Genomic DNA, 18,348 nt, shown 5'->3' on the forward strand with positions numbered 1-18,348 from the left:
AAGTGTATTTTGATCGGCTCCTGGTTGCTAGTCTTGAATCATTGAATTAAATAAAGGGATAACTGCCTTAAAAGTCATGAACTTTGTCTGAATTCTGGTTTTTCCCTCGAGCCATTTTTTGGCGTATAAAGTCACGAACTTTACTTTTTGTCTGGTATTTCCCAACCCGACCCGACCCTGTGATTTCCGGCAATTTAAAATCCTATGTGGCATGCCTGAATTCCGACGTGTCAGGCATCAGAAAAATTCAAAACGACGTCGTTTCTGATGGTCAAAACGACGTCGTTTTATACATCATCAGTCAAAATTAGGTTATATCGCCCAAATCAAACGCTATTCACTCCTCCTCTCTCGCTGGATTCATCCACCCCCAACCATTTTCCATTCTTGGATTCAAGTCGCGATTCATCCACCCCCATTGGAAGCGAAAATCCCGTAACAAGGTAAGACCATTGCTTCATTTTAGGGTTCAATTCGCGATTCATCCTACCGATTTTTCGTTAAAGATGCGATTGATTTCGTTGGGTTTAGGGGTCGATTGTGCAGTTGGCAACCTGCAATTTAGCGATTTCCCGTGTGCAATTGGCAATGGGTATTTAGGGTTCATGACTGTTAATATGAGTTTTGATTGTTCAAATGCAGGATGTCGAGTTCTTCCCAGCATTCGAGCAGAACGTGGCCGAGGTTTGAGGCAGTGGTCTGTGATCACGGTCTTGAAGCTGATGTGGTGACATCCAATACGGATGCCAATCCCGGACGACGCTTCTATCGTTGCCAAGTCTGGAAGGAGGACGACTGTAAATTCTTTCGTTGGATTGATCCATCATTGTCACCGAATCAAGAGTATTTTTTCAAAAAACTGAAGCTTGATAGGGACAACGTGCAAAGAGCATTGAGAGATAGGGTTGCTAAGCAGGATGCACTCGACGAGAGCGTCCGTTCGAAAACCGTTGAAGTTGAAGCACTCCAAGGTGTTGTCGCACAGTTGCAGCGTCAAAACCGGAACTTGAAGGTTGTCATTTGCATGTTATGTATCGTCTTGTGGATCTTGTTGTAGCTTAGCTAACATAACTTCGGATCTTGTTGTAGCTTAGCTAACATAACTTCTGTATAATGATCTATGCATGTTGAACTCCAATGTAATACACTCCTATGTAGTGAATTTTCCTCTATGAATGCATTGAGTTTTGAGTTCAAAAGCAGCATAGTGTGAGTTATTGTTGTAGCTTAGCTAACACAACACACGGTTTAATACATACAATAGCATCCAATTCCAAAGTCTCATGCTCCCATACAAATTGATACAGTCATTGTTTGGTGTTCACAAAACACATTGCAAAATCACAGTTCAAACAAATTTGTCTTCCAAATACAGTCACTTGACACTTTCAAATACACAAAACATTGTCTTCAAACATTGTTGTTATTGCTTTGCTGCGTTGGGATTGAGCCACGTCCTCCAGTGCGCCCTCCACCATGGCCTCCTCCACGGCCTCCCCTTCTTCCACCTCTCCCCGTAATTGCGGTGGTGCCACTTCCTTCAAGGGATGGTGTCTTGCGAGGCCTCCCCATCTTCTCCTATAAGTATAGCAGTTGCAATGTTAGTAGATAGTAGTAACATATGTTAGCAAAAATGTTGAAGTATAAACTAGAGTTGATTAACCTTTGGCTTCGGTTGCACTACAACTGGCTCATTCTTGCAAGTTCTGGAGTTGTGGCCTTCTTGTAAACACTTCTGGCATGTCATCACACAGATCTTCTTCATTCTGTTGGGTCTGGCAGGATCCTTCTCGAACGGATCTCTCCTTCTAACCTTCTTCGGTCTGCCGGTCATCTTCTTCACAGGAGGAGGCACAACGGGCTACCCCTCAGCCTGAGGCCAGAGCTTCTCTCCATTCAATGCTGGTAACCCATATCCATATGCCTTCATGTACTTCCTCAAGGAGTAGTATTCATGCACATAATCATCAACATTTTGCTTGAGAAAATGAATAGCAGCGCATGCATGAATACATGGGATGCCAGACAAATCCCATTTCCTACACCCACACATCTTTAAGGAATGAGTCACTACAAACCTATCTTCAAAATGTCCAACTTCAAATTTCCCCCCAACCGCAGGAATTGTGGTACAGTTTCTACTTTCATATACCATAGCTTCTAATTTCTTCCTGACTTTTTTGCACACAGTTGAATCACTTCCAATAGTCTCCACTTCTATCCCCTTTCTATAAAGCCTCTCCATTAGTTTGGTTCTCATATCATCTAGCATATCTAACACATGCTTACTCCTTGCTTCGAGTATATAGGAATTGAAACATTCACAAACATTGTTTAGAATGGCATCGGAGCAGTTGCCAGGGGTTAGAAATGCCTTACAGAATCTGCTTGGATTCTTATCCATCAAATCTGCATATGTTTGGCCATCTTCCTTCTCAAGCTCTCTGCAAGCAAGCTCGTACTCCTCCAGGTAAGTACTCCTAACTATCTTCCAGAAATGCTGCTTCAACAGAGGACCTTTGTGTGTTTTCTTCCAGTTTGCATAGATGTGTCTTGCACAGTTTCTATGCTCAGCTAATGGAAGTAGACTTTGTACTGCATTCTCCAGTCCCTATCCAGCAACAATGTTAGTGTCAGTAGACAACATATAACAAGGTAGATCACAGTATGAAAAAAGAGAATAAACCTTCTGTTGATCACTGATAATGGTAACTCCTACCCCTTCACCCAATTCCAACTCTTCAGCAACAATTTTGATGAACCAAGTCCAGCAAACTTCATTTTCAGCCTCAACCACTGCCCATGCAATGGGGTACATTTGGTTGTTTCCATCAGTCCCAACCGCTGTTAGCAATATACCACCAAGATAAGTCTTAAGGAAAGCCCCATCTAGACCAATCACAGGTCTGCACCCCTCCTTGAAACTCTTTCTTAGACCACTGAACCCAATGTACAATGCCTTGAAAACAGAACCTACATCTACATGTAGTTCAAACCTCCCTTCTCTGTCAGGCTTGCTCAACTCCAGAATATAGCTCCTTATTTTAGCATAATGAGCTTCCACGGTTCCCCTCAGCATCTCAATTGCCTTTCTCTTAGAGTGGTATAGCCTCCATTTGGTTGCATCAAATGCAAACCGTTGCATCAAGTCCCTACCCAACTCTTTGCAACTGAACTCTGGCCTAATTCTAAACACATGCAAGTATTTTCTGGCTATCCAATTGGAGGTCACAATCTTATTCCTCATAGCTCTAGGACATGTGTGTTCAGGTTCAAGGTTCTTTATCACTATAGATCCATTCATCTTCACTAAACTCCCGGAACAGAACCATTTGCAAGGACTCTTACAACCTGCCTCAAATTGCTTCCTATTTGCTCTCTTAAAATGAATCTCCCTACCATTTTCCACAGCATTGTCTGTCAAAGCATCCCTTGCTTGAAAACCATCAATAAAACCCATACCCAGACACAATTTCAAACTCTTATGATCACTCCGTGGATCATACATCACCTTTGCATGCCTTTCTAACCTTTTCCTCCCTTCATCCTGAGAATCAGTTGAGCTAGAGTATATGTCCCCTTCTTCAGAATTCTCATCCTTAGAAACATATTCACTTTGCTTCCATCCACTCACTGTGCCATAAAATATGTCATCTGTAACAACAAACTCATTCTCCTTGTTCTCTTTTACTTTCTTCCTTCCCTGAGTGTATTCCTCATCCTCGGATACCAACTCCTCAGCCTCCATGTCATCATCAGTTTCCTCATCTTCAGAAGATGGCATATAACTCCCATCATCTTCACTGTCATCTCCCAGACCCACTCCCAGACTGTAATCAGTCTTATCCCCCACACTCTCCTCAGTTATATCTCTCATCCCCACAGATTCACTTATAGTTCCCACATTATAACCCAAGTCCTCAGCATCATTATCCTCACCTCCCACACCTTCACCCACACTCTTTCCCACCTCCTTAGCTGCTGCTGCCTTCCTATTCCCCACTGAATCACCCATATTTTCAACCACTGACTTCTTGGAAGACTGGAACAAACTTTTCTTAACACTACTTTCAGCATTCTTCTCCACAACATCTTCGGTAGAAATAGACTTTAACTTGCCAGCCCTTGTAGTTGTTTCTTTTCTACTCCTTCTGGTAGACATGCTCTTATTCACAGTATCAACCTTACTCATTTTCACTGACTCAAACACTTCCACTCTATTCATGGCAGCTTCCTCACCCACATTGTCTCCCCCACCCACTGATTTATCTTTATCAATGTTCTCAAGCCCACCCTTCCCACCTACAACATACACATCACAAATTTGTTGCCTAACTGTTGTCAGAAACTTCAACATTAACATCACATCTGCATCACCCTTTATGTTAAGAAACTCCATTCCCCATTTTCTCTTGAAGCATAGTCTATCCCAGCTATGAAACCCTAGTTTATTCAGTTCATCCACTAGGTCAAAGTACCCAAACCTATCTTGATCAAACCCACTGCCTTCCCACATTTCCCCACCTACGTATTTCTCGCAAATCCTCCCATCAGGTATAAATTTACCCCCATGGTAAATCCGCAGCAGAAAGGGTTCACTGAAAGAATCAACACAACCAAACTTGAGGATACTCCAAATAATTTTGAAAAAATCAACACAACCAAACAATTTTATAGTTTTATCCGGCCACATACTCCAAACAATGGTAAACATAAACTTACGGGTTCGGATTCGGCTTGTCTGGGAAGAAACCCGGCCAAGCACTCCATGGCGTCGCCTCAACGTTCCTGGTCGATTGGTTCATCGTCGTCGCAGGTCAATTGTTTTTTGTGTTGGAGTTGGGGTGGGGGATATTAGGTTTAGATTTAAATTATTAATTTTAAATTGTTTTTTGTGTTTTTATTTTTTAATTTTATTACCATATCAGCTTCCATGTCAGCTGCCACGATCCGCCAGGTCAATTAAACGCGACACGTCATCTCACTCGTTTGCCGGAAAACACACCATGAGAAATCGGCGACAAAAAGTAAAGTTCGTGACTTTATACGCCAAAAAAATGGCTCGTGGGAAAAACCGGAATTCGGGCAAAGTTCATGACTTTTAAGGCAGTTATCCCTTAAATAAATGGGCAATAGTTTTCTTTAATTGGGAAGTTGGTTATTGGGCCGGTGTGTAGCCCATGACATATCATATTCATGGAGGGTTCAGCCCATTTGTAATTAAATAAGCTCTTGTTATATTTTAAAAATATATATTATCTATTTTATTTATTTTTGTATAATATAAAGAATATTTATTGTCGGATCCGGTATTCATATACAAAGGCAATTATTGACCACCTGACCATTTGACTAAGGATAGAAGAATTGCATGGTACTCATTACTCAACCACACTCCTTGGATTATTTTATTTTCTATATTTTTGGTTATCATGCAAATTAATGATTGTGTTTTAATAATTAGAGAGGACTTATTCTCAAAGGTATAATATCTAATACTCCCTCCGTCCCATAAAAATATGGGCTTTGGGTATGACACAAGAATTAAGATAAAATTAGTAAAGTAACAGAGAGGAAGAGAAAAGTATGGTGAAGTATGAGAGATGAGGAGAATGGTAGTTAAAGTAGTGTTAGTGGAATGTATATATTTTTGTGGGACGGACGAAAATAGAAAGTGCACGTATTTTTATGGGACGGAGGGAGTATAAAGGTGTATAAATCAGTTTCTTTACGCAATTCGAACTTCGGTGTGGAATATAGCATGCTTTATTCATTAAATAATAACAATATAACATAGCCGTATGTAATTAATCAATCACTTATTTAATCGCCGTTTTCCATAATTAAATTTTTTTAATTCCCATCATAGAATACGGTTAATGTATGAGCCTGGCGATCTTGAATATCTATATGGGCTAAAATAGAATGAAGTGGATAGGGCCAATATTGGGCAGAGGCCCATAACAAAACGGGCCTCCAGGACTGAAAATCCGACCCGTTAACAATTGTTACCAACTCCACGTGATATTCAAAAGCAAACCAGAAATCGACGAGGATAACTATTTAAATGGAGTACAAAATTTTCCAATCCCGGCCGTTCGGAGAGCCTAAATTTCTCTTAGGATCAAGCCGGAAATAGCAAAATCGCTCTTCCGTGCATAGAGAAATATGAGTTTTTAACAAATGTCATAATAGTTAGTAGCCTATTGGTTGAGTGATTGGTCTTTTAATTAATTAAGAAGTTCATGGATCAAGCATTTGAGAGCATTTTTTCTTCTCTTAGCCTTTATTTTATCAATTCGTACTTATTATTACCAAATCAAACCATTAAAATACTTTATGAATCAATATTTTTATTAGTTCACATATAGTGTAGTATTTTTTGGTTAAATAAAATTTTAAAATATTTTACGGTACAATTTATTACATGTATATTAGAATAAACATTGTTTAGTATTTAACCTATAGCATCTCTTGCTTATCTTTGGTTGTGTACATTATAGACAGTGATGCATGCGTATGTATCCTGAAAATAAAGGCACACGAGTTTGATGTGTCTCTTACATAAAATGGCTTAAATGCTGTCTAGTAACGTAATGTTACAATAGTTTGATGTGTCCTAAATTCATGAATCCCAAGATTCTTAGGCTTAATTAGATACTATCACTAAAACCCAAAACCATATACATTTAAAGTTTTAAAACCTAGCTCCTAATAGCATTACCAAACAAAAGAGCATCATTTTATGTCAACATAACAATTGAATCCATATCACTCCACAAAATACCAAACACACAGATACCTGTTTGTGTGCAGTTTGAACAAAGTTTTGAAGATATAATGATACGAGACCCCCGCCACCAGACGCAACAGCAGAGCGGCATGCCGAGCTGGAGGCGACAACAGCCGAGCAGCACGGCGCAGCAGAGCGGCATGCCGAGCTGGAGGCGACAACAGCCGAGCAGCACGACGCAGCGCTTCCGGAGCCGAGCAGCACGACGCAGCCGAGCAGCACGACGCAGTGCGTGAATGACCGAAGTGAAGAATTGATTGTGTCGAAGAGATCCTTGAGGCCGAGAGACAAGCTCAAGGCGCCGAACAAGTTCAAGAATTAGCCGATTCGTTTTGTTTCTTTTTATTTCTTTCCTTTTATGTTTTAGTATTTTTGAAACATTAATTTACTTATTGTTGAGTCGGGCCTGATGTATAAGCCCCGTTCGGGTTTTCTTTGCGGTTCTTTCCCGGATGAATTAGGATACGTCGAACCGCCCTAGGGTTTCTAGTATAAAATAGGGTATTTCATCAACACATTATTTTTATGAATGAAATATTTTCCCTAAACCTATCTTGCATTCCAAGAAGCCCGAATTATCGTAACTTTGTTGCTGAGTGGAGAACGTCCACAACTCAACAAAACCCGTGATCTTCCTCCGAGATTGTCGACAGGTCGATTGCTAGTTCCCACGAGAAGGAAGATAACTAATTGTTACGGAGCACGTCTGTAACAACTGGTGCTTTCATCCCGTAACTCAACATCTATAACAACGGCGAATCAGATGGCTTCGGATTACCCGAGAGCCGAGACGTCGTCGGCACTACATCTAGGGCCGGCGCCACAGCGCCAAGTAGCCGAGTCAGGGGGTCGGTCCCAATCAACGGATCCGATCACGCTAGGGTTCGCGCAGTTAAATGAACGCTTTGATAAGATGGACCGTCGGGTCGAAACCTTGGAGCGCCGACCGCATCCACAAGCGGCTGATCACACCCAAGTTTGGGACGATGCCGAACACGAATGGGAGGAGTATCGAGGGCACGGTCGGCCAGTACGTGAGGATCTTGACCGTTCATACCGACACCAGGATCGAGGTCGGGGACGCCCGTCTCGGGGTGGTCGCGGTGATCGGGGTGGAGGAGGCCGTTTTTCGCAGCGGCGCGATGTGACGGAGTATCGAACGGGTCGCCGTCGGGACAATTGGGATCCACCTCAGAGGCACGACGATTGGGACGAGGATCCGCACGAGGATCGCGGTGTCTCCTGCTGGGACCCGCCTCAGCGCCGAGAGCGTTTTCCCCGCCAGGGAACCGATTACTCTTCCGGCTTGAAGATGGACGCGCCCCACTTTAACGGGGCGGATGCGCCAAATTGGATATCCCGCGTACAATATTATTTCGATCACAAACGGATCCCGGAGTCTGAGCGTCTGCATTATGTAGTGATGCTGTTTGACCCCCCCGCTTCGGAATGGATATTCAATTATAGGGAGACCAATGGTTTTGTAACGTGGCCGGAGTTCCTGGACGACGTCAGACATCGCTTTGACCCACAGAGCTTCAGAAATTACACGGGTCTGATCGCCAAGCTGGTTCAGACGTCTACCGTAGCAGACTACCACGCAACGTTCGAACGGTACCTCAATCGGGTGACCGATTTATCGGAGTCATCTCTGATTCCTATTTTTATCCAAGGGCTCAAGCAACCCTTGCAAGAGAAGATCGAATTGCAGAACCCGGTTTCATTAGCGGAGGCAATGGCATTGGCATTGCGCTTGGCTGCAACACAAGACGAGCGACCGCACCAACCGTCGCCATATCCGCGACGCCAGTGGTCAGGGAAGGAGCAGAGGGCCCCCCCGATCCCCGGTTCGACCCCAATTTCTGGACCACAGCCGCAAGAACTTCAGGGACGTGACGCGGACAAGGCACGGGTATACCCAATCAGGGTGTCTAACGCCGAGAAATCGGAGCGGGCACGCCGAGGGCTTTGTTACCATTGCCCTGAAAAATGGGTCGCAGGCCACGTCTGTAAGGTCAAACTTCTTTGCTATATGGATGACGATGCTGACAACCTGCAGGAGGATACCGCGGGAGATCAAGTGCCGGAGGACGAACTAATTACGGCTGATCTATCGCACCTTCACGCCTTGGATGGCCGAGGGAGCTCGAAACCGTTCATTGTACAGGGCACGTTGGGCGTAACCAACGTGCGGGTATTGATCGACACAGGCGCGACATTGGATTTCCTCCAGCCACGCATCGCCGAAATACTCCAGTTGGACCTAACACCCATCAGACCATTCCGGGTGTTGGTAGGTAACGGAGCATCCCTGCTCTGCACCCACATAGCGCGGGGCACCAAGCTGACGCTGCAGGGCAACATATTTGTGGTGGATCTCCATATTCTCGCTCACCATGGGCCAGATGTGATTTTGGGAATGCGTTGGTTGGAATCGCTGGGGAAGGTGTCGGCGGATTTCGTCAGAAAAACGTTGGAATTTACTCACGGAGAGCGACCGGTTTTCTTACAAGGCTTGATACCGGGGCCAAAACAAATATCCCTTCACTCGTTATACACATTAACGACGCAACCAACGGACCACGAGTTCTATGAGATTGTACCGATTGACAGCGGCACTGAGGCAGTGGAGGGAAGCAGCAGGGAGGACTTTCCTCCGGGCTTGCCGAACGGAATTCTCGCGGTTTTAAACACACACCGAGCGGTGTTTGAACAGCCTAGTGGCATGCCCCCGCCGCGGCAGTTTGATCACCGAATTCATCTCCTACCCGGTACACGGCCGATTAATGTTAGACCGTACAGGTACCCCTACTTCCAGAAGACGGAAATCGAAAGGCAGGTTCGCGATATGCTGGAACAGGGTATCATTCGCCATAGTCACAGCCCGTTCTCGTCCCCGGTATTGCTGATCCGAAAAAAGGATGGCACTTTTCGGTTTTGCATTGATTACCGAGCCCTCAATAAGGCCACCGTGCCGGATCATTTCCCCATTCCTACGGCAGAAGAACTATTTGACGAGTTGGGAGGTGCTAGGTACTTCACTAAGTTGGATCTTCGCTCGGGGTATCACCAAATTCGAATGAACGGGGACGACATTTTCAAAACCGCTTTTAGAACTCATGATGGGCATTTCGAGTTTCTCGTGATGCCTTTCGGGTTGACAAACGCACCGTCCACCTTCCAGGCGGCGATGAATGCTATTTTCCAGCCACTTCTCAGAAAATGTGTTATCGTTTTCTTCGATGACATTTTGATTTATAGCCCGACCATTGAGCTGCATAGTAGCCACCTGGAAGCCGTTCTGGAACTGCTCCATGCTAATAACTTCTTCGTGAAGCTTTCGAAGTGTTCATTTTGTAGTATGTCGGTGGAGTATTTAGGGCACATCATTGACGAAGGCCATCTCAAGGCCGACCCGACCAAAATACAGGCGATGACGGCGTGGCCTAAGCCGGGAACGGTACGGCAACTGCGAGGTTTTTTAGGGTTGACAGGCTACTACCGCCGTTTCGTCGCCCACTACGCGATGATCGCGGCGCCCTTAACAGATTTACTTAAAAAAGAGGCTTTTCGATGGGGCCCCGAAGCCGAGAAGGCGTTCGCAGCTCTGAAGCAGGCGATGACATCAGCTCCGGTCCTCCAATTGCCGAATTTCGACTTGCCATTTTGCGTGGAGACTGACGCGTGCGACGTGGGCATTGGCGCGGTGCTAATGCAACGGGATCACCCCATTGCGTTTTTCAGTAAGAAACTGGGACCTCGCAGGAGGGTGGCATCTACGTATCATAAGGAATTATATGCTATTGTGGAGGCCGTGCAAAAATGGCGACAGTATCTATTGGGGCGTGAGTTCATCATTAGAACGGATCAGAGGAGTTTGAAAGAGCTGTTACAACAAGTGGTCCAGACCCCAGACCAACAACTCTATGTTAGAAAGTTGATGGGATATAAGTTTGTGATCGAGTACAAGAGAGGCAGCATGAACAAGGCGGCAGATGCCTTGTCCCGGCAGCACGACGTGCCGAGCCCGCATCCCGATTTGCCTGCGACAGACGACGCTCCCGTCGAAGTCACGACGGATGTGGACGCGGTCCAGCTCCTACCAGTCGTCGCTAAGCCTGTACCTGATATATTGCGCGTGTTGCGCGAGGAGGCGGCCTCCCTACCCGAACTAGTGGAACTCTCGGCCAAAATCAAATCAGGCGACGCGCCCTCGCACTTATCATGGGCCGATGGCCTGATATATTACCATCGCAGGGTGTTGGTGAGCGCGGAGTCCAAGGCAAAACGGACGTTACTAAAGGAACACCATTGCTCGCCGATGGCGGGTCATCCGGGACACGAGAGAACATTCCGCCTATTGGCGGCGGGGTTTTATTGGCCAAACATGCGCAAAGATGTAGTGACGTTTGTGAACGAGTGTGTGGTGTGCCAGTCCACGAAGTATTCAACGCGAAAGCCGGCGGGGCTATTGCAGCCGCTACCCGTCCCGTCGCAAGTATGGGAGGATGTGTCAATGGACTTCATCACCGGGCTGCCCCAGTCCCGGGGGTATACAACCATTATGGTGGTGGTGGATAGGCTTTCAAAATATGCTCATTTCGCCCCCCTACCTCCTAAATTTGACGCCTCCCGAGTGGCGCAGCTGTTTGTGAATACGGTGGTCCGGCACCACGGGTTCCCTAAAACCTTGGTGTCGGATAGAGATTCGGTGTTCCTCAACGCAACATGGGAGGAGATGATGCGTCTGAGCGGCACCAAGCTTCACTTTTCCACCGCCTACCATCCGCAGTCGGATGGCCAGACGGAAGTCCGTAATCGGGGTTTGGAGCAGTATCTGCGAGCATTTGCTTCCGATAAACCTTCAAGATGGACGAATTTTTTACCATGGGCGGAGTTAGCTCTAAACTGTTCCCATCACTCTGCGCTGGGCATGACACCTTATAAAGCATTGTATGGGCGTGAGCCGCCCACGTTAGTGGCGTCCCCGCCGTCAGCAAAAACGCCGCCTAATGTGGCAGATATTATCAAAGAGCGTGGGGAGCTGCTGGTCACGTTACGGCGAAACCTCTTGCAGGCCCAGCAGCGAATGACGGATGTGGCAAACAGACACCGCAGGCACGTGGAGTTTGACGTGGGCGATGTCGTATGGCTGAAACTGCAACCGTACAGGCAGCACTCGGTTGCGAAACCGTTGTCGGCAAAGCTGGCGCCACGGTTCTATGGCCCCTTCGAAATTTTGGAGAGGGTGGGCCCGGTGGCATACAAATTACGTCTTCCGGAGGGTAGTAGAGTCCACAATGTGTTCCACGTGAGCTTGTTGCGTGAATTTGTGGCGGGCGACGGGGATGTGGACGGAGTGAAATTGCCTCCCGTGTTTGTGGGGGATAGGCCAGTGGTGCGTCCCGTGGCAGTGTTGGAGGAGCGCGTCAGCTGGCGGGGCGACCGACCGGAGCGACAGTGCTTGGTGCAGTGGGAAGATGATGCTTTCACACCTACTTGGGAGCCGGTCGAGGCGATTGGTAGGCAGTTCCCGGAGGTTCGCCTTGTGGACAAGGCGATTGTTAACGGAGGGGGGGTTGATACGAGACCCCCGCCACCAGACGCAACAGCAGAGCGGCATGCCGAGCTGGAGGCGACAACAGCCGAGCAGCACGGCGCAGCAGAGCGGCATGCCGAGCTGGAGGTGACAACAGCCGAGCAGCACGACGCAGCGCTTCCGGAGCCGAGCAGCACGACGCAGCCGAGCAGCACGACGCAGTGCGTGAATGACCGAAGTGAAGAATTGATTGTGTCGAAGAGATCCTTGAGGCCGAGAGACAAGCTCAAGGCGCCGAACAAGTTCAAGAATTAGCCGATTCGTTTTGTTTCTTTTTTATTTCTTTCCTTTTATGTTTTAGTATTTTTGAAACATTAATTTACTTATTGTTGAGTCGGGCCTGATGTATAAGCCCCGTTCGGGTTTTCTTTGCGGTTCTTTCCCGGATGAATTAGGATACGTCGAACCGCCCTAGGGTTTCTAGTATAAAATAGGGTATTTCATCAACACATTATTTTTATGAATGAAATATTTTCCCTAAACCTATCTTGCATTCCAAGAAGCCCGAATTATCGTAACTTTGTTGCTGAGTGGAGAACGTCCACAACTCAACAAAACCCGTGATCTTCCTCCGAGATTGTCGACAGGTCGATTGCTAGTTCCCACGAGAAGGAAGATAACTAATTGTTACGGAGCACGTCTGTAACATATAAACATTGCACTTATCAAAGGTGGAAATACAAAAAATAACGTCTAAATTCATTTTCATAATCAAATTTACGTCCAATTAAATAAGTCCAACTTATCTGTTATGCTGATCTAATTGAACTAAAACAAAGTACTATTTGATTTTAGATACTTATAAAAATGCGGAATAAACGAGAGTACTGATGTTTAATTACCATCACATGAGGTGGTGTGTAATATGATATTTGTATATATGTGAACCTCAAATTAAAAGTCATTTTGTGCAATGTATATAATTAAATAAATTGGAAGTTTATTGACTTCCAGTGCAACAGGTAAACATCACTGTCTCACTACAATATTCTAATCTTTCCCAGAGGCAGGAATTCGGCTTATTTAATCCACAAAGTTTGTTTTTGGAGTAATTATCTTTGTTGTTTTATGGTAATACTTATTATTTCGGAAAATCGTATTAAAAAAATTTTGGAGATAAAGAATTGAATACTACTTTCTTATGAAAACATTACTGGAAAGTATGAAAACATTGCTGGAAAGTTAAAGGCACTTAATCACTGGAAATTTGAGTGCGATAACTTTCAAGAGTTGGACCATCACTATAGTAAAAAAGAAAAAATGAAAATATTAATTTATATAGCACTATATAGGGGTGTGATATGTTGCTAACTTTTCTTAAGTTGCCAACTTGCTAACTCATCAACGCAGTGTATTAAAAATGTCAACATGATCAATTAAAATGTCAACACATATTTGTGTTGACATTTAAATATTAATGTCAACACAATGTATTAAAATATCAACTTAAGTTTATGTTGACATTTTTAATACATTACATTGATGAGTTAGCAAGTTTGCAACTTAAGAAAAATTAGCAGCAGATCAAACCTCGCACTATACATAGTTAACAATTTCTCAATGAAGTATACAATGTGGTAAAGTATTCACATACGAATAATATGTTACATACCTTACGCACGTTTAGTATTGTTCATTTTGATTTATATATTTAGTTTGATTCTAATACACTAAAAAATATTATTAAAAATTTTAATTTCACAAAATTCATAAAGGCCAAAGTTAATTTGTTATTTTATTAATTTATTTGAAATTATCAAGAAAACGAGTAAATCGAGCATAGATTTTATGAATTTTGTGAAATTAAAATTTTCAATAACATTTTTAATGTATTAGAACCAAACTAAATATATATATCAAAACGAACAACACTAAACGTGCGTTAAACGAGATTAATGCTCACATAAGATATGTACTCCCTCCGTCCCACAAAAGATGTCACACTTGTGGGACGACATGAGATTTTATGAGGTTTTGTTTTGTGTGTGAAGTTGAGAGGGAAAATATAATTTTTATATTAATGTGAGGAGGAAGTTTTACCAAAAATGTAAATGGACATCTTTAATGGGACAAACTAAAAAGAAAAGTGAAACATCTTTTATTAGATAAGAGAGTAGCATACCCACATTAACATATCCAACATTTATGGAATAAATAAACTGTTTAAAATTCGAGATTTTAACTTTTAAGATTTAAGTAAAAAGCACACTTAAATTTGCACCCATACGTATTGCAATTAAATGCACTTATGTTGGCTTATTCATTAATTACTAGCAGTCTGTACTCATTAATTAATCGTGACCTATGGTATTTACAAAAAAAGATCTACGTATAAAAAATAACATAAAAATCAAAGTAGAATTTTATTAATTTTTCGACTTATCAAATACAACTATTTTGAAATTAAAATGTAAAATTTTACATCACTTATTTAATTTTATTAAATACAATAAATATAAAAAAATCATTTAAAATTACATAAAATTTATATTTATAAGACGACAGAAGTTTACTCTATTAAGCTATCTTGGTAATACGTGTGGTATATTCAACAATCATTAAGTTTACATCACTAGATTTATCAGTTGATCGCAACTGCTTTAAATGCATCGTTGAGTTTGGAAATACGCAATAATCATTGAACCATTCAATCAGTTTCACACACACACACACACACACACACCACAAACTCAACAAAGAAGATGGAGAAATCCGGCTATGGCCGCGACGGCGTGTTTCGATCACTACGCCCACCGCTATCCCTCCCCACAAACCCCGACCTCTCCATGGTCTCCTTCCTCTTCAGAAACGCTTCCTTCTTCGCCGACAAACGCGCACTAATCGACGCTCACACCGCCCAAACCCTCACTTTCTCACACTTCAAATCCATGGTGTCCAAAGTTGCCCACGGCCTGCTCCAGCTCTGTATCAAGAAAAACGACGTCGTCCTCATTTTCTCCCCCAATTCCATCCAGTTCCCCATCTGTTTCTTCGGGATTATTGCCATCGGCGCCGTCGCCACCACCGTCAACCCCGCCTACACCGCCGGCGAGGTCTCCAAGCAGCTCAAGGACTCCATGGCCAAGTTGATTGTCACCGTCGAGGAATTGCTGCCCAAGGTCAAAGATTTTGGCCTCCCCGTTGTTCTCCTCGGCGATTCCAGCAAACCCCTCTCGCCGATTGGGAAAATCCCTAAAATCACCCCGTTCTCGAAGCTCGCCGAAAATGACGGATCCGTCGATTTAGACGGCAATTCATTCGGAATCAAACAGGACGACACAGCTGCGCTGCTCTACTCTTCAGGGACAACCGGCGCGAGCAAGGGCGTCATTCTCACTCACCGGAACTTCATCGCCGCCTCGCAGATGATTACCGCCGATCAGGAAATGGCTGGGGAGGTCAATTGTGCGTTTCTGTGCGTGCTGCCGATGTTCCACGTGTTCGGCCTTGCGGTGATCATGTTTTCGCAGCTGCAGCGAGGCAGTGCTATTGTTTCGATGTCCAAGTTCGATTTCGAGATGATTTTGAGGACGGTGGATAAGTATGGAGTTACGCATCTGTGGGTGGTGCCGCCGATCATCCTGGCATTGGCCAAGAACAGTCTGGTGAAGAAGTACAATTTGCCGACGTTGAAGCAGGTTGGATCGGGGGCTGCTCCTCTCGGGAAGGAGCTTATGCAGGAATGTGCCAAGAATTTCCCTCAGGCTGTTGTTATGCAAGTAATATTTCCATCATTTTTTGTCATCCTTTTTGTATGCATTTTTGTTGCTGCTGTGGCATGATTATGCATATATAAATTCAATTACTTAATGAAGAACGTGAATTCTGCTGCATCTTTTGTTTATGTGAGGCCTAGACAGGGAAATTGTGTTTCTATCAGATGAACTATTTTATGAGTATTAGCTACAGTAGCATTAGAACTAACGAAAGAAGCATGTCAAGCCGAATTCAAAGTTGTTTGGAACTTTGGTTTAGAAAGGTTTGGAGCTGTTGGTGATTCTTAGTGTAGTTTGACCATAAATCTGCAGCTTGGTTGCACTGTGACCAAAACTCATCCTATTTCAGGGGTACGGAATGACAGAAACATGCGGAATTGTTTCTGTCGAGAATGCCTATGCAGGGCCTCGACATTCTGGTTCTGCTGGCATGCTTGTTCCTGGAGTGGAGTGTCAAATAGTTAGTGTTGAAACATTGAAGCCTCTTCCGCCTACCCAGCTGGGGGAGATTTGGGTGCGAGGACCAAATATGATGCAAGGTATGCCTGTGGCCGAATTTACTAGCAGAAACATACTTACATGTGCTGCAAGTCCTTTTCCTTGCTCAGAAAATATTTGCATGTTTGTTTCCCTTGAATCAAGATGATGATTAGTTAAATAATGTATGAAGGGAGATGATTAATTCTCCAATTGCAAAGTAGACAGTAAGTATTAATATCTCAGCGAAAATTGATGTTCTCTTCAAAAGGCTGATGATGCTGTGGCTACTCATTATGAATCTTGATGTCTGTTGTTTAACAGACCAAACTCAGAATGTATAATCCAAGTGCCATCACACATGTTCGCCATCATCTTCTTTAACTTTTCCTTTTTCTTTCATTGTTAATGTTTTATTCTCTTCTTTTCTTCATCAGGTTATTTCAGGAATCCACAAGCCACGAAGCTTACGATAGATAAACAGGGTTGGGTGCATACAGGAGATCTTGGATACTTCGATGAGGATGGCCAGTTATATGTTGTTGACCGAATTAAGGAGCTCATCAAGTATAAGGGCTTTCAGGTACTTACTCTCTATAGAAATATTGATCGATTAACCTTCTGTTGTTATCAATGATGGTGATGTACTATCCTTTCTTGCTAGGTTGCTCCAGCAGAGCTCGAAGGGCTGCTCGTCTCCCATCCCGAGATATCAGATGCTGTGGTCATCCCGTAAGTCATGTTTAGGGATGTCGTAATTGCAAAGTAATTCTTGATAACATTTTGATGTTTGGTACTCTCCCTTCAGATATCCCGATGCAGAAGCTGGTGAAGTCCCGGCTGCTTATGTTGTCCGTGCCCCTAGCAGCTCACTGTCCGAAGAAGATATCAAGAAATTTATGGCCGAGCAGGTACATATCTTCACTGGATAACTGGGAGTCTTGTGTTAGAGTACATGAATCCATGGATTAGAGATGTACGTAATACTACGTTAATTTCATAATGAAGGTTGCACCTTTCAAAAGATTGAGGAGAGTTACGTTCATTAACACCGTCCCGAAATCGGCTTCAGGGAAAATACTGCGGCGAGAACTGATCGATCAAGTCCGAGCAAAGTTGTAATCTCTTTCACCATATATATTACTCCTTGGTCTTGTCTTGTCTCCTATTTTGTTGTACCACACATCAAATTGGAAGAATCTTGTCTAGTGTCACCATTTATTTGGTAATGTGAAATGGGGTATATACATTCTAAACATTTTGGGCCAATATGATTGAAGTTTGATTAGAAAAGAAAAAACTTTGATGCGTTGCAGGCAGGAAACTCGCACACCTAGTCGTAGATTGCATGATATGACACGCATTTCCGGCGCACTTGGCCAATAGCGGGGCGCATGCATCTATTGCAATTTCGGTCATCTTCATTTAGCGTGCGTTCTCTTGGGCAATAGCGTGTCACCTGCATCTCTTACAATTAGGTCTTGTAAGTCAATAAATATGTTTTTCCTTAACAAGAATTTGTGTACGCAACCCGTAATTTATAAACAAACGGTTACGAATTAGTCCACATCTGTTTATCTAAAAAGTTGAAAATGAGAGACACAAAATTAAATGACATTTAGGAGTGGGGTTACAAAGTTTGAAATCAAATGCCTACAAAATTTAATGGAGCCTTTGCAATTTGACTTTGACCTTTGGTATATTAAAAACAAAAGGCTACAAATTTGATAGGAGTATAAATAAACGCATTATCGTATTTTCTT

At 43.7% G+C, this 18,348-nt stretch overlaps 3 protein-coding genes across 4 annotated transcripts; all 3 read left to right on the forward strand.

Annotated features, from left to right (window-relative positions):
- Positions 1 to 267: 267 nt before the first annotated feature.
- LOC121793091 (uncharacterized protein At4g04775-like) lies at positions 268 to 1,088 on the forward strand. The gene is made up of 2 exons (XM_042191289.1): positions 268 to 443; positions 643 to 1,088. Exons 1-2 carry the CDS (start codon positions 268 to 270, stop codon positions 1,055 to 1,057), a joined length of 591 nt encoding a protein of 196 aa, XP_042047223.1. The 3' UTR covers positions 1,058 to 1,088.
- A 6,468-nt stretch (positions 1,089 to 7,556) lies between these two features.
- Positions 7,557 to 12,647, forward strand: LOC121793092. Its single transcript, XM_042191290.1, has one exon. It carries the CDS (start codon positions 7,557 to 7,559, stop codon positions 12,645 to 12,647), a length of 5,091 nt encoding a protein of 1,696 aa, XP_042047224.1.
- Positions 12,648 to 14,987: 2,340 nt separating this feature from the next.
- LOC121781453 (probable CoA ligase CCL7) lies at positions 14,988 to 18,147 on the forward strand. 2 transcript variants are annotated; one of them, XM_042179191.1, is made up of 7 exons: positions 14,988 to 16,111; positions 16,458 to 16,647; positions 17,023 to 17,168; positions 17,250 to 17,317; positions 17,394 to 17,496; positions 17,594 to 17,703; positions 17,902 to 18,147. In XM_042179191.1, the coding sequence occupies exons 1-7, from the start codon at positions 15,095 to 15,097 to the stop codon at positions 17,969 to 17,971; spliced, it is 1,704 nt and encodes a 567-aa protein (XP_042035125.1). In that variant the 5' UTR covers positions 14,988 to 15,094; the 3' UTR covers positions 17,972 to 18,147. The 2 variants fall into 2 exon arrangements, with proteins under 2 accessions (XP_042035125.1, XP_042035129.1); XM_042179195.1 differs by lacking the exon at positions 17,902 to 18,147 and having other exon boundaries at positions 14,993 to 16,111; positions 17,594 to 17,751.
- Positions 18,148 to 18,348: the final 201 nt, after the last annotated feature.

Source organism: Salvia splendens, chromosome 2 (assembly GCF_004379255.2).
Source record: "Salvia splendens isolate huo1 chromosome 2, SspV2, whole genome shotgun sequence".
In the NCBI taxonomy this organism is placed as follows: Eukaryota; Viridiplantae; Streptophyta; class Magnoliopsida; order Lamiales; family Lamiaceae; genus Salvia; species Salvia splendens.